Below are 21,281 nucleotides of genomic sequence, written 5' to 3' on the forward strand. Positions count from 1 at the left end.
CACAACGTGCTTGCAATAAAAAAAGCATTGATTAAATATTGTGTTTAAATATACATTCTCGTAACTCCCAAGGCCATGGTGTGCTACACCTGTCTAGCCAGGTAATGTTGGGATGCTGCACACCACAAACAAGGATTGCGTGCGTACATCCTTTAATTAGGCAAGCAGCACGCTTCACAGGAATAACATAAAAAAGAGGCTTCGGCATGGGATTTTTAGAATACCCATCACAAATGTCAGGCAAGGTAGAGAGTTGATGCAAATGATTTCTGTGTCAGATCTGCAAAAGAGGCTAAGTGGGAATTGCCCCCTTCTTCATTCTCTTCTCTTGAGCTGATGTATGAGCTACATCTGTCAGTGAGTGGTGGAGTTCTTCAACCTGTCTTTGATAATATAAAACAAGGGTTTGCAATCTGTGGCTCTCTACACATTCCATCAACCTTAGACCGCCCTAGACAGAATTTTCAATAGTGGGGGGTCTTGGGAGTCATAGTCCAGAATATCTGGGGTGCTGCATGTTGCAGGCGTTGAATATACTCCTCACCCTGCAGTGAACCTATTATGCAATGTAAAGTAATTGTTGCTAGGTCTGGGAAAGATCCGGGGCTAAGCTAATTTTGGGACTGTCGGGACTGGGAGCTAGCTATCCTTTTTGTTTGTAACCCCTAAACTTCGATCCGGGGCTACAACCAAAAGACCTGAGGCTATAGCCCCCTCAGGCCCACCCCTAGCAACGCCTCTGTGTTTACCCGAGATGTATCTGGTAAATCTGTTAAACCTGGTGATTGCCCAGTCATGCAATGTTATGCACACTAATGATGCTTAAAGGTCACTGATCATGTCTACATATCATTAACTCTTACTTGTAACTGTTTTCTGAATCCTCAGGATTATACTCCAACGGTTTACTTGCACAAGCTGAAGAAAACAGCAGCCTTGTTTCTGCTGCAACTGACTTGAAGCCAACCATTTCCACCACTGAAGAAACTATTCATATCAGTTCCGCTACAGACCCTACTCCAGCCGCAAGAGACACACAACCAACAACAGCTACACAGGCTATTCCAGTGAGTCGAGCGACAGCAAAGCCAACAGAGCCAAATACTATAACTGCAACAACTGCTGGTCAGGCATTAACTGCTACCACTTCAAACACTTCAAACGAAGCAGCTTCCACTACTGTACCAATTGGTGTCCCAACTACAGCTGTAGACAGTAACACCTCCACTGTGTTCCCATCAACGGTTTCTCAAACCCCCAAATCTAACAATGCAACTGTAATTTCCACAACCTCAAATTCCACAGTGGTAATAAATGAAACCAAACATGCTACTACCGTGACACCTATTGGGACTACAAACAACACATTGCCTACAGAATCACTCCCGCCATCATCACCAACACTGAGCAGTTCAACAAATGCTTCTTCAAATGGAGGCACATATGTGTCCACTCAGTCTCCGAACACGTCCCTGTCAACAGTGCTAGATTCCACAAACAAGACTTTTGTTCCTTCAGTTGTGCAAACTAGTACCACAAGTCGCATGGATATATCATCGGCAACCACCACCAGAAATACATCACAAAATGAAGGGATAAATACACCTTCTGTAGCCATGAAACAGGTGCCTAAGGCATTGAGCTCAGGTAAGATAAACAGTTGTTTGACCCATGTACTCTATGTTTCAACTGAATAGCTTGAAAAACCAAACAAACATTAAGGCATTAAACAGTATACTTCTGAACCACTGAACTTCAGCATACATTCTTGCCGCATTGCAGACAAACTTAATTTGCTGTTGTCACTAAAATGTGGGCATACATGTCCTCCACAATTAAAGGGGTAAAAGAAAGTGACTTAGTTATAATACACAGCTAGTAATTTGAAGAATTTATTAAAAATAGCTTTCGATTTCACTCCTCTCTGTGCCCGATTGGAAGGACCTCTGCAATTCTGTATGAAGGGACAAGAGCCTTTGCATTAAAAATTCAAAACCAGTATTAACTGGGCCAATAGTCTTGGCTTATATATAAGCATTGGAATCATGTTTCCTGCCATTTGCTAGCTACTGCCATCATATGCCCAGGAAACACCATGGCGTGTCATGTAATGACAAAATATTCTGTGCTACTGCTATGATATACACAAGGTAATGCCATGAAAGATCAATTATTATACTATTACAAGATTTGGTTTGACAATCCCAATGATGCATGACATTGCCAATATTGCCATGAAAAAACAAGTATGCCAACTGTTGCTATCCACTTTTCAGATCAGGAACAGCTGCGCCCAGTTAGCATTCTAGATACAGTTATGCCAATTTACAAAATCACAGTAAAGCCATTTATCAATATATCCAAAAGCATACAAATCCCAAATTCCAATATACCCATATTTTAAAGATCTAAACAAAAGCATTTGATTTAGATAATTCATAATAGGAACGTTCCATTGTGTTAGGCTGGGAAGTTCCCCATTCCAACATGGCCTCTCTATTTGCTATAAAAGCAAACAACATCTGCAGACTGGGTAACCCTCCTCATATCCATCTCCATGTTATCTCTTATGGCAAAAGATTAGGTGTTGCACTAGGAGTCAAAACTAAAAATGTAATGCAAGATGATGCACTCTATTCATGTTTACTGTGATCCCTGTTCTCCTCTGTATCCCACTAGAGAGTTATTTTGTAATGTAAGTTGATGACATGGTTTTCCTTTTAGCTGTGTCGACACAGAGCCAGAGTTCTTGCTTTTTGAGGAAAGGTTTTGTTTTCTTGTTTGGGGTTCACTTTCTTTCATGGTCTTTCTTTCCTTCTCCGTTATGTTTAGATTTACATAGCCATGTGGGAACTTAAGGGACAATCAAATATATCAATGTATAGCCACTACAAAGCAATTGTTGGTACATCGAATGACATATGATGGACAAAAGTGCCGTAGAAACAGTATTTTCTATCATTACAAAACGGCCCTCTTCGTACTTTGTTCTTATTGGAGTCCATTGTGGTCAGTCCAGTTGGTTCTCTGATTGGACGTTTAGTCACTGTGTCCAGAGAGAAGTAATGTGCAGGAATCAGTGTGCTAAACGTCAAGACTCCTTATGTAGATTAGTTGTTATATGGTGAATACTGATACTGAGAGGACTACCAGTACTACAGCACGGTTGTGGATGTATGATAAGGTAGAATATGTTCAATCGCGGTACCTATGAAGCAGTCATGCACCAGGAATCCAATTGACCACATATCCAGTATCTCTCGACCAGTCCATCAATAGACAACTCTTTCTACTGCAATAAAAGTGCTTCTCGAGTCTACATCCATTGAAATGTTTCCAGGGAAGATTTCTATTTTGCCAACATGACATCCCTCCAAAGTGAATCATCTGTGTAGCCTCAAATAGCACATGCAGGGTAAGAAGATGAGTTTCTGGCACCATTTCCAGTACACTCACCTCCAAAAATAACGAGTGGTTAGAGGCCAAAGCCACACCCTATTTGTATATATCAGAGAACATTCATGATCTTTATTGGGTTCCACAGAAGTCATTGATTTTGCTTTAAAAAGCAACCCTTACAGGTTTATGAACTTCGGTTTGACTCATGGCCATAACCCGTATCTGATCTGAAAGACCTACTCTCACAAAAAGGCTGCTGCTAGTGCACCACAAATGACTAACAATATTCATGGCATTGATCATTTGTTCATTTTCTGTCTGCCCAGATTATTCTAGCCCCTTCAGCATGAGCACCTCACTTTATCTTGCTTCATTTGGAGCTAATGCAAGGCTATGACTGTTTAGAGCATTGGTTATTTCAATATATATTGCAGTTCTATAGATAGACTAGAGGTTTCTAACTACTTCCACTAAGCACCGTCGGCAGTGTACAAATAAAACACCATACTTGTAAGTCACCGCAGTTTGTTGTGTAGATGTTGCATCTGCCGATGTTTGATACTTATCTAATGGAGCAATTAGTCAAGTGTACTCTGGTTTAAAAATAGTTTTCCCGTTCTTGTAAGAGGGGCCTCGAGTGGGCTGGCCTTCTTTATTCTGATGGATTTACTATGACTAATGGAGCATTTCCATCGGAATCAGTAATAAGTTCTGTAGCATTTTGGAAGGCATAAAATAAGCAGTGCTGTATAGCAATTTGCAATGCAATTATGTAGGTTTGACACTTGTATAGCACAGCCTGCTATTTAAATTACAATGGTCAATGAAAGCACAGCTTTCCCTGCATTCGTCTCTTGACCTCTGGACTCTCTTCACCATCTTTTCTCTGTTCACTGTAAATTCAAAGGGGTAAATATAGAGATTGCAGCAGTAATCATCTCTAATCCGAAAGTGCCAAAGGCCTGTCTGAGAGTCCTAGGCGAGACACGTTCTTTCTTTTTAAAATAATTGCAAACCAGAAGTAATCAGGGTGATACTTTTATTAAGCTAACTATATCTGGTTTGGCAAAGACCGGCATATAGTAAGGGATGTTTTTTTTTAAAAGGCACTCGTGCAATTCCATCCTCAAAAATATAACTTGTTAGATAATGCATAATTACAGTATTGCTACTGTAAAACACTGTATTGTCTCCACTCCATGTTTTTCTGTAAATTTTAGGTGAGTGTATCTAAATCTCATAGTGTCAACTATATTTCATTTTGTTGGGGAAGATGCAAAATATTGACGGGCAGACACTTTTGAAAATGTACATGATCACGTGGCCAACTTTTGATGGTAAACCTAGTTCTGTTACCTGCTGGTTGCATTCATCTGTGCAACTGGTGCTTCATCCATGAGCTGATCCCAAACCCTATGATATTCTACCTTATCACCCTGTTGATTTATACAAGCTACCCTGAAAGTGAAATGGCCGCAAACTACAATATTCCCCCTAGTTTGCCCACATGTCTGCCTGCTACACCATCGACTCTGCTTAGTCTCTTCCTTTCTTTCCGCTTACATAATGAATACACAATGCAAACTAGATGTTTATGCAAAGTAGTGATCAATACTTCTATCCCGCCTGCACATCTACAGATCTACTGCCATATCATACACTGTAGTTAGCCTCCAGGTGCACTTTGCTCTACTATTGATTGCATTATATATTAGCACTTGTGCAAGAGAGCTGGCCAATCTGGAATCTGCAAGTAGCTGTCTGCCTTACATGCCGGCCTGCAGCGCTGCTTGCTCAACCATCCCTGCAAGTGGTGCCTCAGGCCAAATCTCCACTGGAGCTCCACACCTCAAACCCCCGCCTCCTGCTTCCCACCTCCTGGCACACCTTCAGTTCCTGTGCAAAGCCCGATTCTCTTAAAAATTAAACACATTTCAGCACCGAATTTCAGCACCACTGATGGTGGTTCGAAGTGCTAAGAGCAATAAATACTGCTTTCATGGCAACGCAGGCCTGGAATGCTGCACTTTGGCTTATCTGGCTTGGGCTTGAGGGCAGTTAGCGGCCCTGCATCCACTGAAAGTGGCATTTGACTCTATAATGAAAACAGTTGCTATCAATGACAGGCAAAGCCTACCACAACACCATACTACATACTTAGTCTCAGGCTATGAATTTCCTTTACCATTTTTATTTTTGATTCATGAACATCTCCTTACAACACTGACTGCACACAGCTGCAGAGCCTTGCACTGAAAACTGTTTTCATAGATTTGTTATCACATCTATTTGTGTCCAAGAAGATAACCTTTCCATTTTACAGACACTCATCTCATTAATGACTTACTTCAGCGTTACACAAACATGCTGTATTGTTGCTCATTTTAGTTCTTGAATACAAATAACTCCTGATGACATTAAAAGAGTAGTACGAATTGTTAATCAAATAGGTTTCTTTGCTAATCAAGAAAACATTAATTATCAAACTCTGCTATTTTTACAGTTAATACTTCTTCATTGTTCCTTGATATGGTTGTAGTTCATCGACTAGAAAGTGATCATTTGCCCCTTGTGGCTTGCCTAAATTTCTCATTACCGGCTCTAGTCTACACTCAGCCGGGAGAATTGAGTGTTAACTCTGCCTTAAAACATATTTACTGGAGTGGCAGTAAGCTGGCAGAGGTTTCATCTCGTATGCAGGCATCATTGGTGTCTTTTTCGGATCTCAGCGTGGTCAGGGGCCTGGACATAATGGTTGTCTCCTCGAGAGTTGCTATTAATGACTTCGAGGAGTCTATTGCTGTTATCTCCACAAACATTGCCAAAAGAGGTACAAATGCAAGATTGGCAATTGGCCGCAAGATTGCCCACCACCATTCGTTTGATAGACTAATTGTTATTAAGCAAAGAGAACTATGTAAGGCCCTACCTGAGTTATCCTTGTGGGCTTTTGACTCTGTGAACACGCCTTGCAGGCAAAAACAAAAAACTAAAATATCTTCCACAAGTGGTTGTGACACCATAGATATCATTAACAATGTTTACGTTTGGAATCTTTGGATCATTTTGCCCTTGCAAATGACTCCAGACAGTTGTGGGGGGTTATTAATGATTACTCCCCTGTGACTGAGAGTCTTTTGGGTTGAACACATTACTACATCCTGTGGTGGGTCTTGCGACGTTGCTTCCAATTGCCAGGTCTCCCTCTAAATGGACATAGACTAAACATCCCATAGACATATTGAGATTGGTTATAGGAAATAAGTCTTTGAGGGCCCCCAGCCAATGGAATCTGCAGTTCTTTGATTAAAGCAGATGCTGACTACTGGGCCACTAGTCTAGACTGGCTAATTAACTGGATTAGCAAATCTCAATGTGTTCCTTCTTCTTGGTGTGACAGCATTATAGTACTCATTCTGAAAAAGGGGAACCATGCTGATCCTGGAAATTACCGCCTGTTGGTGATATTGGCGCCTCAGCACAAATATTTGCCCACCTGTTGCTAAATGAACTATTGGGCAGATGCCCTCAAGCTCATCCCGTTAAATCAAACGGGTTTCCAGAAAGGACTCAACACTGCGACAAACAGTCTTGCCCTGTTGAGGGGCATTCAGCAGGCTTGGTATATTCGCGGGAGAGCAGTATTTGTGGCCTTCATTGAATATAGTGCCGCTTTTGACTCTGTCAGCAGGAATAGACTTTGACATAAGTTGTCTGACTGGAATATTCTGCCTGGCTTACTTTCAATGATCATCTCTCTCCACGATCACACTAGGGTTAAGATCCGACTAGACCGATCTGGCACGAAGTCCAACTGGATCCGCACCCAGCAAGGATTGAAGCAGGGATACATTCTTGCTCCCCTGTTATTTAATCTTTACTTGGCAGATATGGGAGTGGCTCTACTCAATCTGACATCGATTGCCCTGAAACTGGGGAATACACCTCTCCAGTGGATGGTCTATGCCGATGACATTGTGCTGCTGGACCTCACCCCGGGCGGACTCCAGGCTTCTTTAAATTATTTAAAAACCTTCTCGATTCCAACTCCCTGGTTGTGAATATAAATAAAACCAAGGTTATGGTCCCCTCCCCCTTTGGAAAGACCAAGATCGCACATTGGTACTTGGAGGGAAATCAGTGGCGTAACACAAAATTTGGGGGGCCCCCTGTGAGCCATGCTGAGGGTCACCCTAGCTCGGCAATAAACCATGGGTCGCGCCACACTATGGGCTGGCCTAGATTACCACACTTGCACAATACGCACAAGCGTGCTGCTGAAGGGGTCTGCCACACACTGCACAAGGAGAAAGATATAAATATGTGTTTTAATGCAACATACAGCACACTTCATGAGAAAAATTGGCTAAAAAGCCAGTGTTTGCAATTGTTTTGTAGGGTTACACCAATCCAACACATGTAAATCACTAACAGTGCACAGGAACATTAATGCTTTGCTTTTAAAAATGCCATGCAAAATGTGTCCAACTGGCTGCACAATGTGGACCAGTGTAGACACGTAATAACATTGCAGTAAAGCATGCCAGGCCACATTTAGACATACCTAGGCTGGTTGCACCAAAATGCCAGTCGAAGCAATAACACTCATCAAGAAGGGAGCACTCATTCGGGCCCGCGTCGCTGCGTCCTCTAACAACACGGCCAAACTATTTAAAATCTGAAAGGAACTGGCCAATCCTGTTGCGGTCTCTACCTCTCCTGTTCCCTCTGTACGTCTCTGGCCTCTCACATCTCTGCTAAATCTCAGGACATCCTGCCCTCTATCTCCTCTCCCTCTCCTCCTCCTTTCCCCTCTTTCTCTCTGACAACACCTGACAAGGTTTGTAGACAAGTCCGATCTATGAAAGTGTCATCCAGACAAGTGCTTGCCTGCTCCTCCAGAACCATCAAGAACCACACTGACACCCTCGCTCCAGCCTTGGATGATTTCTGTAATCACTCATTCGCCACTGGAAAGTTCCACTCTCCCCTTAAGCACTCCCTTGTGCACCCACTCCTCAAGAAGCCGTCTGCCAATCCTACCTGCCCAGCAAACTATTGCCCAATCTCCATCACCCTTTCCTGGTCAAACTCTTAGAAAAAGCTGGCCATCTCCCAGATTACTCTCCACACTGAATCTGTTGGTTGTCTCCATGACCATATGTTTGGCTTCAGAGCTGCCAGAGGCACAGAAACTGCCCTCCTGAACACCTGTGAAGGTCTGCTTTCTAACCTTGATTCCGGCATTCCTTCTGTCCTCATCGTCCTTGATATTTCCTCTGCTTTTGACACTGTCAACCATGCCATCCTAATCAATGAACTCTGTGAGGACCTGGGTATCACGGATCAGGCCTTGGATTGGCTAACCTTCCTCTTGGACCGCCCCTCCCAGGTCCAACTTGGTCCCTTTCTCTCACCACTTCTCTCTCTCTACCTGTGGTGTTCCCAAGGGCTCTATATTCTCACACTGGTTTTTCAACCTCTACTTGGACTCTTTGGCCCACCAGATCTCTACCTTCTCTAGCTTTCAGTGTTATGCTGATTACACTCAGCTTTCCTTCAGGCTTTCCTCAGCTTCTTCTCCTCTCTCGCTCATTCCTGACTGTCTATCCACAATTCAGGATTGGTGCGCCTCCAACGATCTCTGCCTTAATACAAGTCAAACAGAGATCCTTCTCAATGGGAACCCTGCCTTTCCTCTCTTACTCTGGCTGCCCGCCTTGGGCCCTCTTCCGTCGCCTTCCTGCAACGCAAAAAACATTGGTGTCTTGTTCGACTCCACTCTCTCTTTCTCTCCTCACATCTCGGACATCGCCAAGAAGTTCCACTACCAGCTGCACATCCTCAAATGGACTCTTCCCTTTCTCACTTTCCCCCAGAAGCTCACTGTCTCCAGAGCCCTGGTTCTCTTTAGGCTGGACTACTGCAACAGCCACTTCTCAATTGCCTTCCTCTACTCTCCATCCTCTGCAACTAATCCAGAACAGGACTGAAAGACTTATCCTTGGCCTCAAGCCCAGGGACTGTATGTCTCCAGTCCTGAAATCTCTCCACTGGCTCCTGGTGGCTGCAAGGATCAAGTTCAAGACCCTTTGCATTGTCCACAAGGCTTTCTGGGGCAGAGGCACTCAATACATCCAACGATCCCTTCCAAAATACCTTCTTTCTCGAGCCCTTTGCTGAGCTACCTCCAACTCTCTTAGGGTTAGGCGCTTCTCCAGGCAGAGATTGGGGGGGTAGATCTCTCTCCTCTGCAGGTGCCTCCCTCTGGAATGGCCTCCCTGCCCCTCTCAAACTTGAGCCGGATCACCCAAAGTTCCGGAAGCAGCTCAAAACTTTCTTCTTCTCCACTGCTTTCTCTCTCCCTCCCCTGCTGACCTTCCTGATCTACCTGTCTGCTGTACCGACTGGTTGCTTGGCTACCCTCAGAGTCTCACTGAGTCCAGGCTCTTTCTTGATCAGTCTCCCTTGCACTGCCTCCGGGCCTATCGGGCATTCAGGGGCTGTAAATGTAACCCTACAGTCCCTTGTTCTCCTTGCACTACCCAATGCCACGCTGCCCTGGCGCACTTACTCAGAGCATTGCTGCCCTGTTTTCCCCTCCCCCTTGCACTTCTTGTTCACGCACTTGCACAATCTAAATGACACAAGGCCTAGGAAGATTGCTTGTCTTGTCCTCCCTCTGTCTTCGTGCGTAGAAAAACAGGCCTGTTATAAGTTATACATTACTTATCATATCATATCATTTTATCACAGATGCCCAGAAAAATATAGAATGCCGCATAAATAAATGGCTAGACTGGCAGCACCCAAATGCCTTGTCTAGCTAGGTAATTACACTTAGCAGGACTGCCTTATCAGAAATGCCCAGTTAAACAAAAAAGTCATACCAAACTGAGGAATGACTAGACTGGCTGCACCAAAATGCCTCTCTAGCCACTAATGCCACATGTCATACCTGCTTTGCCTGAACATCGACGACCATTAGGATTTATCACACAATCCCCCCCATACATCCCCTCTCTCTCTCCCTCCCCCTACCCCAACCTCCAAAATCATCTCCTTGGCCCAGAGTTACCTTCACGTCCTCTTCCTTGTCCCAGTGCTTACGTATGAGGCTCCTTGCCTCAAAGGTAAGTACTGGAATGATGAAGAGTGTGACTAGGAGTAATGAAGAGTACAGGTAGCTAAGTCAGGCATTACCTCCATGTACCGCTACCTCATCCCAGTACTTGTGTATGAGGCAGAGAACCTCATACACAAGTACTGCTTCATACACATGTACTGAGACGAGGAAGCCGAGTGCTAGGAGTAGTGAAGATTGCCAATAAGTAATCAAGCCATTAAACAGAAGTAGTGGTGCAACACCATTGAGCTGACTGGGCTTCAGCACTCCCCCCTTGAAATTTGGGCTATGTTGACTCAACATGGATGACCTACAGAGCAGTTCCCAGACAGTACTGGACACAGATGTTTAACGGCACCTGGGTTTCGCTGTTAACAAGGGCCCAGCAATTACTAACGTAAAGCATTTAGTACCTGCATTCAAATGTCACATTTTTTAGGCAATTGAAATCCTGAAGTGGGTTTAGTATTTGCATGCCAGAGGAGTGATTGGAAGAGTAGAAAAGGAACATGAGACTGCTCAGTCACACAGCAGTCCATAAGTGGGTGCTTTCAGACTTAAAGGAGGGAGTTAACTGCTTGTAACATTGAAGCTGCACTAGAATAGTCTCATTAAAATGCGTAAAGAAGTTAGATGCCCCCACACAAATAAGTTTGTCGCTCCCCCACTGCCCGTCAAGTTAGCGCCTCTCCCAACTTTTGAAGGGTTAGCCCTCAATAATGTAGGTTTTGTTGTGCCCCTGAACACAAGCACACACGTCATTCACCATATACACACATGCACACCCAGCCATCCATACATTTAAGTGTGCACTCTTTCACCATACAGGCACACTCAGGCACCCACTGATACATTTAAGTGTGCACCCTTTCACCATACACACACACCCAGCCACCCATACATTTATGTACACCCTTTCACCATACACTCACACAGGCAGCCACCTATACATTTAGGTGTGCACCCTTTCACCATATAATCACACATGCACACGTCATGGGAGTGAGGGAGCCCTATTACTTCAAAAAGAATTTGTTTCTTTTTTAAGTCAATCTGACTTCATAAAGAAATTATTTCCGTTAAGGACCGAGCCATAACGGAAATAATTTCTTTAACAAATAAGCTATTTCTTTTGGGTGAGGGTGCCCTCAGACTTAAAAAAGAAAGTTTCTTTTTGTAGTCACTCTGCCTTCATAAAGAAATTATTTCTGTTACAGAAATTATTTCTTTATGAATGCAGAGAGAATTTGTTGTTAAAAATTTAGTTTTTGCATTTATTTTACTCCAATTTTCGGCCCCTCCCAGGACATATGGGGCAGGGGCCCCCGCACCACAGGAGCAGTGGGGGCCACCATTACATCAGTGACGGAAATACCTTAGAAGTGCTAACTGAATATAAATACTTTGGTACTCATTTGGATTGTAAATTACGTGGCCTTCGACATTGTAATTGGTTATTTATAACGCGCTTAATACCCAGAGGTTTCTATGCACAGACCCAGGGATCGAGCCTGTATTGCTCAGCGTCGTCTTGCTTTCAAGGCAAGCGTGTTGCCCCTGAGCTATCCTCCCAGCCCACATCTTGAATTTGCCAAATTTAAATCTTCCCAAGTAATAGGGGGCATTGGAAAATTGGCACATAATGGCAGGGTTATTCTGTAGGAACATTATCCGGAATTTACCTTGCCAAACATTCACCTATCCTCACATATGGAGCAGAAAGTTGGGTTTTTGATAATCTTGCTGAAGTAACTAAGCTGGAGTCGTTAAAGAAATTGTTTATACTCGCTTCAGATGCTCGAGTTTTGTATCGTTCCATGATTGGTGATATTTCAACTTTCTTGTCTAAATACATATTGAAAACTGACTAACGCTGAAATAAATACTCTGAGTTATTTAATACTACTCATACTAAGGTTTCTTTCATGCATAATAGTGCTGTATCCAACATTAAACTCATTGCTGATAGATGGTTTTCTTTGGTCCCGGGTGACCTTTTGAAATATCAGTTCCAGCGCTATAAAGCTGTCATGAAAAGTGGCCTATTGCAACAAAACTATGAACAGCTAATTGTTGACCTCGCTGCAAGGAGCAAAAGTGGTCCATCCATTGACCATGTACTTACCCGGGGAGAAACTCCGAAGTACATTCATCACTTTGTGGGTAACCCCTTGCTCTGGGATTATCTCAAGTAAAAATGAATTCTGTTAGGGCATTGGAAATTATTAGGAGCCTGGGTGAATATCCTGGGGACTTCCCGCCTATGCTGATTGTACGGAGACAACCAACTCCAACCTGCCAAACATCTATTGACGACCTGTGTGTCGTTGGCGGAAATGAGTTTGACTGCCCTTAAAGCTGCTGAGCTTGGGTGTTTGGTTATGAGTGGAAACAACAAGCCTTGTATTATTTTCTTTACTGTTTTATGGAGAAAGATTGCCTTGATCATGGTGGACTGGACCAATTATTGACTTACTGAGAGATAGTTAAGCGATTCACGTTATGTTTGGGGATTGATGACTTTTATTCTTACATTGTCTCGTGTATTTTGTTTGTTGTGTTAAAAGTCGTTTTTTGTACAACTTTGCAACGCGGTAATAAAACAAATATTTAAAAAAATAATTTCCTTCTCCAGCGGGCTCTCATTTCTCTGCAGTCCATCAGCTGGATTCAATCAGGCTTCTCCAAAGATTGACTGAAATGTTCTCTGCTTGACTTAATGACCTCACCTTTCCTCCTTCTCCTTTTGGGGCAAGTATCTCAGTTCAGGTGGTAAGGCGTCTTGTGACTTTGAGGATAAAAATGTCAGGCAACTGACTTCTTCTAACGTTACATGGCCAATGTTATGAGGCCCATGACTTGGGCAAATGCACCTCTTTATCCCCCATTGTCCTTTTAGAATTCCATATCAACCATGGGATTTCGCTTTGTCTTCATTCCTAGACTCCTACGTCCAGGTCAGAGGACACTATATAGTCTGAGATAATATATTCCATTTATTTTAAATTCACAATAATTAAATTTAAGTCACACTCCTTGACTATTTTTTAACCAAGAGGCATATTTTCATGCCATAAGGACCCCGAGTGGATACGATTTGATATTGATTGAGTCTCCTTTTGTTCCAACAGTTAAATAATTGCCTCCAATCAGGGAGCATATCCCTAATCCACCACCACACAAAGTAAATTGTTTGGCTTTCCAAAACTCTATACTGATTTTAGAGATCAGAGAAGCAGTTGGGTGGAACACCCAACAGGGAATCGGTAATTAATATTGTCTTGAAGTTCCTTCAGAGCAGATAACCCTCTATAGCTGATTGGCCTGGTACCTTCCCTCAACTCTCGCAGTTGTTCCCAAAAGTTGGAAATCTATCGTTTTAGTCCATAGCTTAATTCTATCATCAGCACATATCCCCATCCCCGATATGATACATCCATCAGAAGTACTCCCAGTTACATTACCCAGATCAGACTTGTGGTGCAAAGTGGACATTGACAATGAAGTTGTAGGGTTAAAGTAGGGTTAAAGTAAAGTCAAAAGGGATGTGCTGGGTATCCACTGCCCCTGTGTTGTTTATCAGATTAGGTGGTGTGTTCTGCTGTGTCAAAAATAGAAAAATTAACTGTTTAGAAGACAAAGGTGTTTGCTAAATCTGACATATTAACTACTGACAAAAGGTATAATCCTGTCTACATCATGACAGCTGTCAAGTGTATACACTGCAGGCAATTTACACCTTCAGATGTGGCATGGTCTACTAACCCATCAGTTTCCCTCACCTTGTCTATCTTGTTAATGCCTCATAATTTTTAAACACTAGCTATGTCTATCAATTCTTTCCTTTTGCCACTTTTAACACAACATCACAAAGTAATGTAAAGTAAATAGAAAGAGATATAATCATATTGAGATAATACGTTTAATCAACGTACACAAAAGGCGTTGCTGTACGTTTCTTCAATAAAAGAGGAATATTGCCTGGAAAAATCTCAACATGTGGATGTTGGAGCCTACTTTGCATGAAATGGAAAGCAGATTTCTCAACAATGTCCCAGATTTCTTTCATTTCCATTCCATAATAGAAATAGCCTTCAGGGAACATTTTATAACATGTACCAGGCAGGCTATAAGCATCCTATGGCCAGAGTCCTAGCCAGTTGTCCTAAATCAGATGGATTTACACTTCAGAGAGACACTAAACAGATATGCTCCCAATTTCCACTCGATTTTGTAGTGAGCTTAGAAGAACTAGCCAAAATAAATGTGAAATAGCAGATGTGTCAAATTCATTCCATTCTCTTCGGATGAGCAGAAACTCACTATATTTGCATGCAACATTTTTGTTCCCGGAGTTTCTCCAGTCCCTTCTTTGAATACAGGAATTAAATACATAAAAGATAGTCCAAGGGTTGAAAGTACATTTCAGAAAATCCTAAATGCTGACTTTGACCCTAACCCCACACATGATAAACCATGTGCAGACGGTGGTAGCATCTTTCACACAGGCTTAAAAGCAGCAAATACCTTGGCATACAGAAAGGTGGAAACCCTTTGCCAAGACAAATGCCCTAAACACATTAATCAAATTAGGTTTTGAGAAAATTGAGCCCTCTAAGCATCTCATGTCTTGGCAATATTGAAACCATCAGGATTAATATTATTCCAAAAGGAGTCTATTTGCTTGAGTACTTTGCTTTTCAGGTCCCCCAATCCTTTGTTTAAAACCAAGATGATGTTAGCTTTTGTTTGGGGGGAAATCCCACTGGATCTTGCATCTGTTACTGAAGAGTCCCAGAGGCAAGACTGTGGTTGCCATTCCCTGATTTTGAAGTCTACTTCGATGTGGCCCAGTTCAGCATAGGTTTTTAATGGCTGCAAAGAGTGATGGAAAAGAAATTGGCTTTTGGGGACCCTGCCATTGCAGGCCAAACCCTTTGAGATAAGATTTGGTGGCATCCTTGGGTCGGGATGGTCAAGGATGGTCCCCTTTATTGCGAGGGATTCATGTTGTGTAGACCATTTATGTGTAGATGGCGGGTGGGGGGGTGACAGCAAAACTGGGATAGTGTCACAAATCTTTATGAATCACGTAGGAAGAAGCAATATTAAAACTGCAAATGCAACACAAACACAAACTCATACAGGGGGTGCTTTTTTACATGGGCATTCGAAAGTGGCAGGACAGGAAACAGAATTAGTTACTTCGTTATAAGGTCATACAAACAAGGCATGGTTCCCAGTCCTAAATCTTTAGAGGGGATTAGTCATTTGGTCGGTGGTAGTAGAGCTAAGGCTTGAGGCCAGGGTCCGACGGTTAAGAATTTGGGTGCTTGTGGCCGCATAAATTAGATTAAGATGCCAGGAGTCTGTGGAATAGAGATGGATGGCTATCTGTGGTTCAGAACCATGTGCAATCATACTTCAAGTTAGAGGTTTTAGGCCAGTTTATGCTAGCAATGAATTATGTTTTCCATACCTCTGTTAAACCACGTACTGACGTCAGGACCTACTACAATGAATCCCAAGAAGAGGTGTGTACTGAACTTGATCTGAACATGATAATGAAGAAAAGCCTGACCAATGATAATTGAAAAATTGGTGAAAGATGGGATTTCTTTGAAGAGGTTTTGTCCAATCATATTTGGGGGTGGAAGGTAATAAATGTATCTGGAAGTATTTTAAATGGTTGCAAAAAGTGTATAAACTGCCAACTGATGTTGTATTGTTGAGACCTGAGTTAGTTTGGTCCTGCAACACCATCTAACCGCTCTCTGTAGCTTTTGTACAATAAACACACTTCATGTACAACAGTGTACTCGCTTCTTCAGTGGTGGGCCTGTCTTTGGTTAAGCTGATTTAAGGTCCACCCCTACACAAGCGATCAGATGAAAAACATCTACAGGGATGCTGTAAAAGACCATTAATATAATCTCACTTCTTTTCCATCCATGCTCACCCCACTCCACTATAATCCTAGTTTGAAGCCAGCATTGAAAGATGATGTGCTTACAAAGTGGAGGGAAGCTGGCTCCCATGCAACAGTTGGCGTGTTTATCTTGGGAAAATTAAAATCTGTCAAAAAGTGTAAAGATGTCTAATGGATATCAAGAGTGATCGATTGTGAAACCTTCAAATTAGACATGGGGCTCTGCAATCCAGGACACTGCGGATATCCAACTGTATTTGAACAATGAATTCTCTCACACTGATACCTATGGATGTTAATTCAAGGTCATTAAAGATGAGGAGCTACCGGCTAAATGGAGGATTGAAGGATTCTGATATTTCAGAGCTGTGGAGAGATAACATATAATGAACAATTGCATGCAACACTTGGAATTCAGGTACAAAGTGCTCCAAATTGGTATCTAGTTCCTACCAAATTGATAAATTAATTCCCAACCCACTCTGAGAACTGTTTGAAAAAGGGGTGAAAAAGTTACTAGAAGGAAATGATGGTATACTCGCTTCACTATACAGGAAAGCCAACAATCTAATCAACCAACACCTGGATGTTTCCCTTGAATAAATGTGTGTGGGCGGTCTGGTAAATCAGAGCCCTAACCTCAGCTGCCATGATAACGTGGTCGACAATGTGTAAATGATTTGTCTCTGTGTTTTTATTGATGTGGATTCACAGAGCGTGGGGCCATCTAGCCATGGAACATGTCACATTCTCCATAAACTCAAACCACAGGAAATGTGTTAAAACCTAGAACCCATGAACGTACTACATGATAATAGACCACATAGGCCCACAATACTCATGAAGACTGTGGGAAAAGACACTCTTTCAGTGACCTCTTTGCTGTATTTGATGGTGCATTACCAGTAGGGCACTTATTTACCTGGGAAACACAGGCCTGGGTTGCAACGAAGACTCATTTATGTGTTTAATAATCAGTGTCTATAAACCAGAGAAAATGTTGTGCTAAGATCTGAGTGCCAAAATCATGGAAGCAAAGTGTGGTTGTATGTATCAGTCCGATCTGACTATGGGAACATGTGGGAGGTTGGGGGTAGTTTAGATGGAAGTTTCCTTTCGTTGTAAACTCCACTTGCTGTCTGAAATATGAATACAAACACATTTGAAAAATATACAATTTTACTTGCAATCAAGTAATCTCTACAAACACCAGTGTGCCAGGTAGGGAATGGGTTTCTTAATCTGACAATCATTGTTCATTCCGTAAAAACACCTTTGGAGGCTGTTCTGTAATTTACTGTCTTCATAATCTAACTTTACTGTTCATAGCTGGAAAATGAGCCATTTGTAGCAATTCACTTGACTTTCAATTTTTTGTACCTCCTTCGATCACAAGATAATCAACAAATTGCTTGTCTACAGAATGTTTAGTTAATTTCAGCGGGCTATATGAATTATTGAGTAAATGACATCCCTTGCAGACAGAAAATACTTATTTGCAACCCAAAGGTCATGTTTCAAGAAACAGATATGACCGTTCACTTCTATAACGATAACAAAAACTTTTCAGTTATAGAGTAGCAAGTGAACCACTCCAGTCCTTTCAGACGCCTCATCCATGATCCCTACTATGTAGGTATGCATTTTCTGGAACTGCCCTGAATTCTGATATTGTCTATTCCCTGCCCCTTGATTGTAATGAGCCATGGTCTGGCTTCACCTGCTTTGCCTTCCCCTAGCAACGACCCAGTGTTAACCTTCAAAGCAACACTTCGAATTTGTCCAAGTATTTTATTTCCTGTAACCATTTAGTTTTTTTCCCCATTGATTTATAAATCTGTCACTAAAATTAAGTGTGAGGTAACTAATTTAAAGAGGCACAGGGAGAATGGAACGTCCCTTATGTATCCATTGTTTGGGAGATCTTTCTAGAATATCAGCGCAAAATGCATGCACCTTTACACATATGAATATATGAACATTTGCTCATGTAATACTGTTTATCACCTATCCATGTCCACAAATCATATATAATTATATATAACCCGCCCATCATTTCAGATTACAATAGCAATTGTAAAACAATTTGTGTTGATAAAACTTCACTGGGATTCCCAACTGGGTTTCGAGTTACTGAGATGTCACTCTATTACTGATATTAAGACTCTGTTCCTTCCCCATAAATCAGATTTAAGATTCGGTGCCCAGATCCTCTAGGATTGGGTGCGCTATATAAATTGCAAATTAAATAAATAAATCAGTGTCACATATACTTGGGATATCAGAAAGGTCGACTCTTGTAATCCTTAAAAAAAAAAATCAATTTATGTATTAGTGGGTTTTAGTTAAAATAAGCGTTTCACACATAATATATTTCATAAATAATTACAATTACAATAGAAATACATTTAAAATTCAATAAATGAAAGTTGTTATTCAAATATTTACCACAATCGGATCTTTCGCGAATTCTTAAGGTATTATACACTCATAATAAGCCATATATGGCCATGCTACGTGTACTTTGGGAGTTAAAAATAAAACTTCACTTTAGTTTAGTTAGGTTCATTAGATTTGTTCAGCGCACAGTAACGGGAGCTCTTAATATGAAAGAGTACAAAATAACTTACTACTACTTAAATAAAAAAAATACAAAACACAATAAAATGTAGGAAAAGACATAGGTACTCATTATAAATCTACTAAAAATTGTATTTTTGGTGTACAGTGTGTCGGAAGCGGCCTCAGCGTGAAACCTGTTGGAGAGAGAGAGAGAGGTGCGGCTTGACACGCTCACACACGTACGTGGGTCCTTTCCTCAGAGTCTCCAAATCAGAATCGGAACTCGACTGAGGAGTTGAGCAGAGACAGAGCGGAGACGAGAGCCGAGCGAGCGAGTGAGCAGGAAGCCTCGCGGTACGAGGTTAAGGCGATCCAATTTGATCCCGCCTGAAAGCCGATCCCTGCCCGTCTGCTCTGCAGGCGTGGTGCCAGCCTCTCTCTCCACGCTGCACTGGCTGTGCGCGTCTTTCCATGTATTGCAGCAGAGGGGAAACAAGAACACCACGAGCCTTTTAACAAGAGTCACGTGACGCGCGGAAAACAAAGTGCCAAATGACGCTGCAAAACGGCACCCATTGGAACAGGAAGCACTGAGTGGGTTCAGTGGAGGTCGAGATGACAAGACTGCCTCGGGTCCGTGTTTCTGAGCCGCTGCCTTATCTTTGGAATGCTTAGCATTGGGAGTGTGGCAGCAGCAAGTTGAGTCTTGTTTATGTCTCTGAACGCGTGTTGCGTTCATTAGTAAGTGTGTCAGAGCGGGCAACAGGCAGGGGTGCTGGCCCATAGGCAACTCTGGAGATTTCACGGTAGGCCTCTGCATCCTGGGCCTCTTTTGTGTGGCCTGAGATGTTCCCATAGGAAACGGGTAGGGCTTGCTGAAAATGTGTAATCTGGGGGCCACTTTGAAAATGATTTCCAGGGCCACTTTTGGTTCCCAGTCCACCCCTGGCAACATGGACACAAAACACTGACCCATTGAGCAAGCTTAACTGTAATCTAGCGCTATGAAGCGACTGCAAAAATTTCACAGCTATACACAAACCTCTAAGTGAACACACTGACACCTCATTTAAGTGGTACTAATGTAGAAAGTGGCTTGGCCCCACATTTTTACAAGTCGTCAAACAACCACCACTTCTGTTGTTAACAAGTAAATAATTGAGGAAGAGCGAGCGCACTTCTGGCAAAACACACACCTTATTTGCAAAGACTCTGTTGGCGCCAGGAAGGAAACATGAGCTGATTCCGAAGTCATTATTGTTGTGTGGTGTGTCAAAATAATGTCATGTTGCCTTGTATTAGGTGCTTTTCAATAGTGCAGCTATCACCAGGAGCAGTATCCTGGTAGGGACTTTCTCCAGCAATCCGCTTTTTTAATTTGTTGAATTTAATCAGATATACTTTGTTCTTGGTGGAATAATTTAGTCTCAATATGGGATCTTACTGCCCTGATGTAAACCAGTCTTGACGGTTTCGTTCAAGAGACTCTGCTGTGTTTGTATACAAACTCTGTTGGCGTACCGTGATACGGTGGCCGGCGGGTCTTTGGTATTATTATGTGATTATGACAAGCACACACATCCAGCTACTAAAACTATCAGAGCTGAAGCACGCTTATCTGAAAGATCAGGGCTCAAATAGACTAAATTACAGGGTCCCGGCCCCCTGATATTGGGCAAAAAATACAAAACAATCAACAGATCACGAACATCACACACCCACGGTCCAATAAGACGGTCAAGAAGACAGTCTTCAGAGGAGCGAGGGAAGATTTAGGAAGACCCCCCCTCCCTCCCTAGAATAGCCTTCCAAGTGTCAATCCTCAAGCCACAGCCTCCTTTAAACCCATAGCCACTTATTGCCACCTGGCAGAGCATTTATTTCATTCAGACCTAGTCTCACAGAGCTCATCATTAACTACTGGGGCTTAGTCACGTGATTGGCAGCCCATAGTGCAGAGATAATGCCCTAGTTGGAACCGGGACACAAGAATGACGCTGCACACACAACAAGGCCATCCACAAAGGAACATATTTGATCAAGACAAGGATGCTTGAAATCACAAATGGCTAGTTTATAAGTGAAACAAAGAAACAAGTACAGAATGTGCTCTTCCATTAAATAAAATAATAATACTATCTGTTTCTGAAAAAAAGCTTTTGATGCAAATATTGTTGAAGGAGAACGAGTGTTCTATAGATATGTGTTATAAGGCATGGTGGGATAAAGTTGTACCCATTTCTTTGGCCTATTCCTTAATAATTG

At 42.3% G+C, this 21,281-nt stretch overlaps 1 protein-coding gene across 1 annotated transcript in view; it reads left to right on the forward strand.

Annotated features, from left to right (window-relative positions):
* Positions 1 to 21,281, forward strand: part of PARM1 (prostate androgen-regulated mucin-like protein 1) — a 313,841-nt gene that overhangs the window by 217,801 nt on the left and 74,759 nt on the right. The window contains exon 2 of the mRNA XM_069630569.1: positions 889 to 1,647. Coding sequence (XP_069486670.1) covers positions 889 to 1,647 — 759 coding nt within the window. The remainder of the gene's footprint in view (positions 1 to 888; positions 1,648 to 21,281) is intronic.

This window comes from Ambystoma mexicanum, chromosome 6q (genome assembly GCF_040938575.1).
Source record: "Ambystoma mexicanum isolate Mex_15411 chromosome 6q, UKY_AmexF1_1, whole genome shotgun sequence".
Classification (NCBI taxonomy): domain Eukaryota; kingdom Metazoa; phylum Chordata; class Amphibia; order Caudata; family Ambystomatidae; genus Ambystoma; species Ambystoma mexicanum.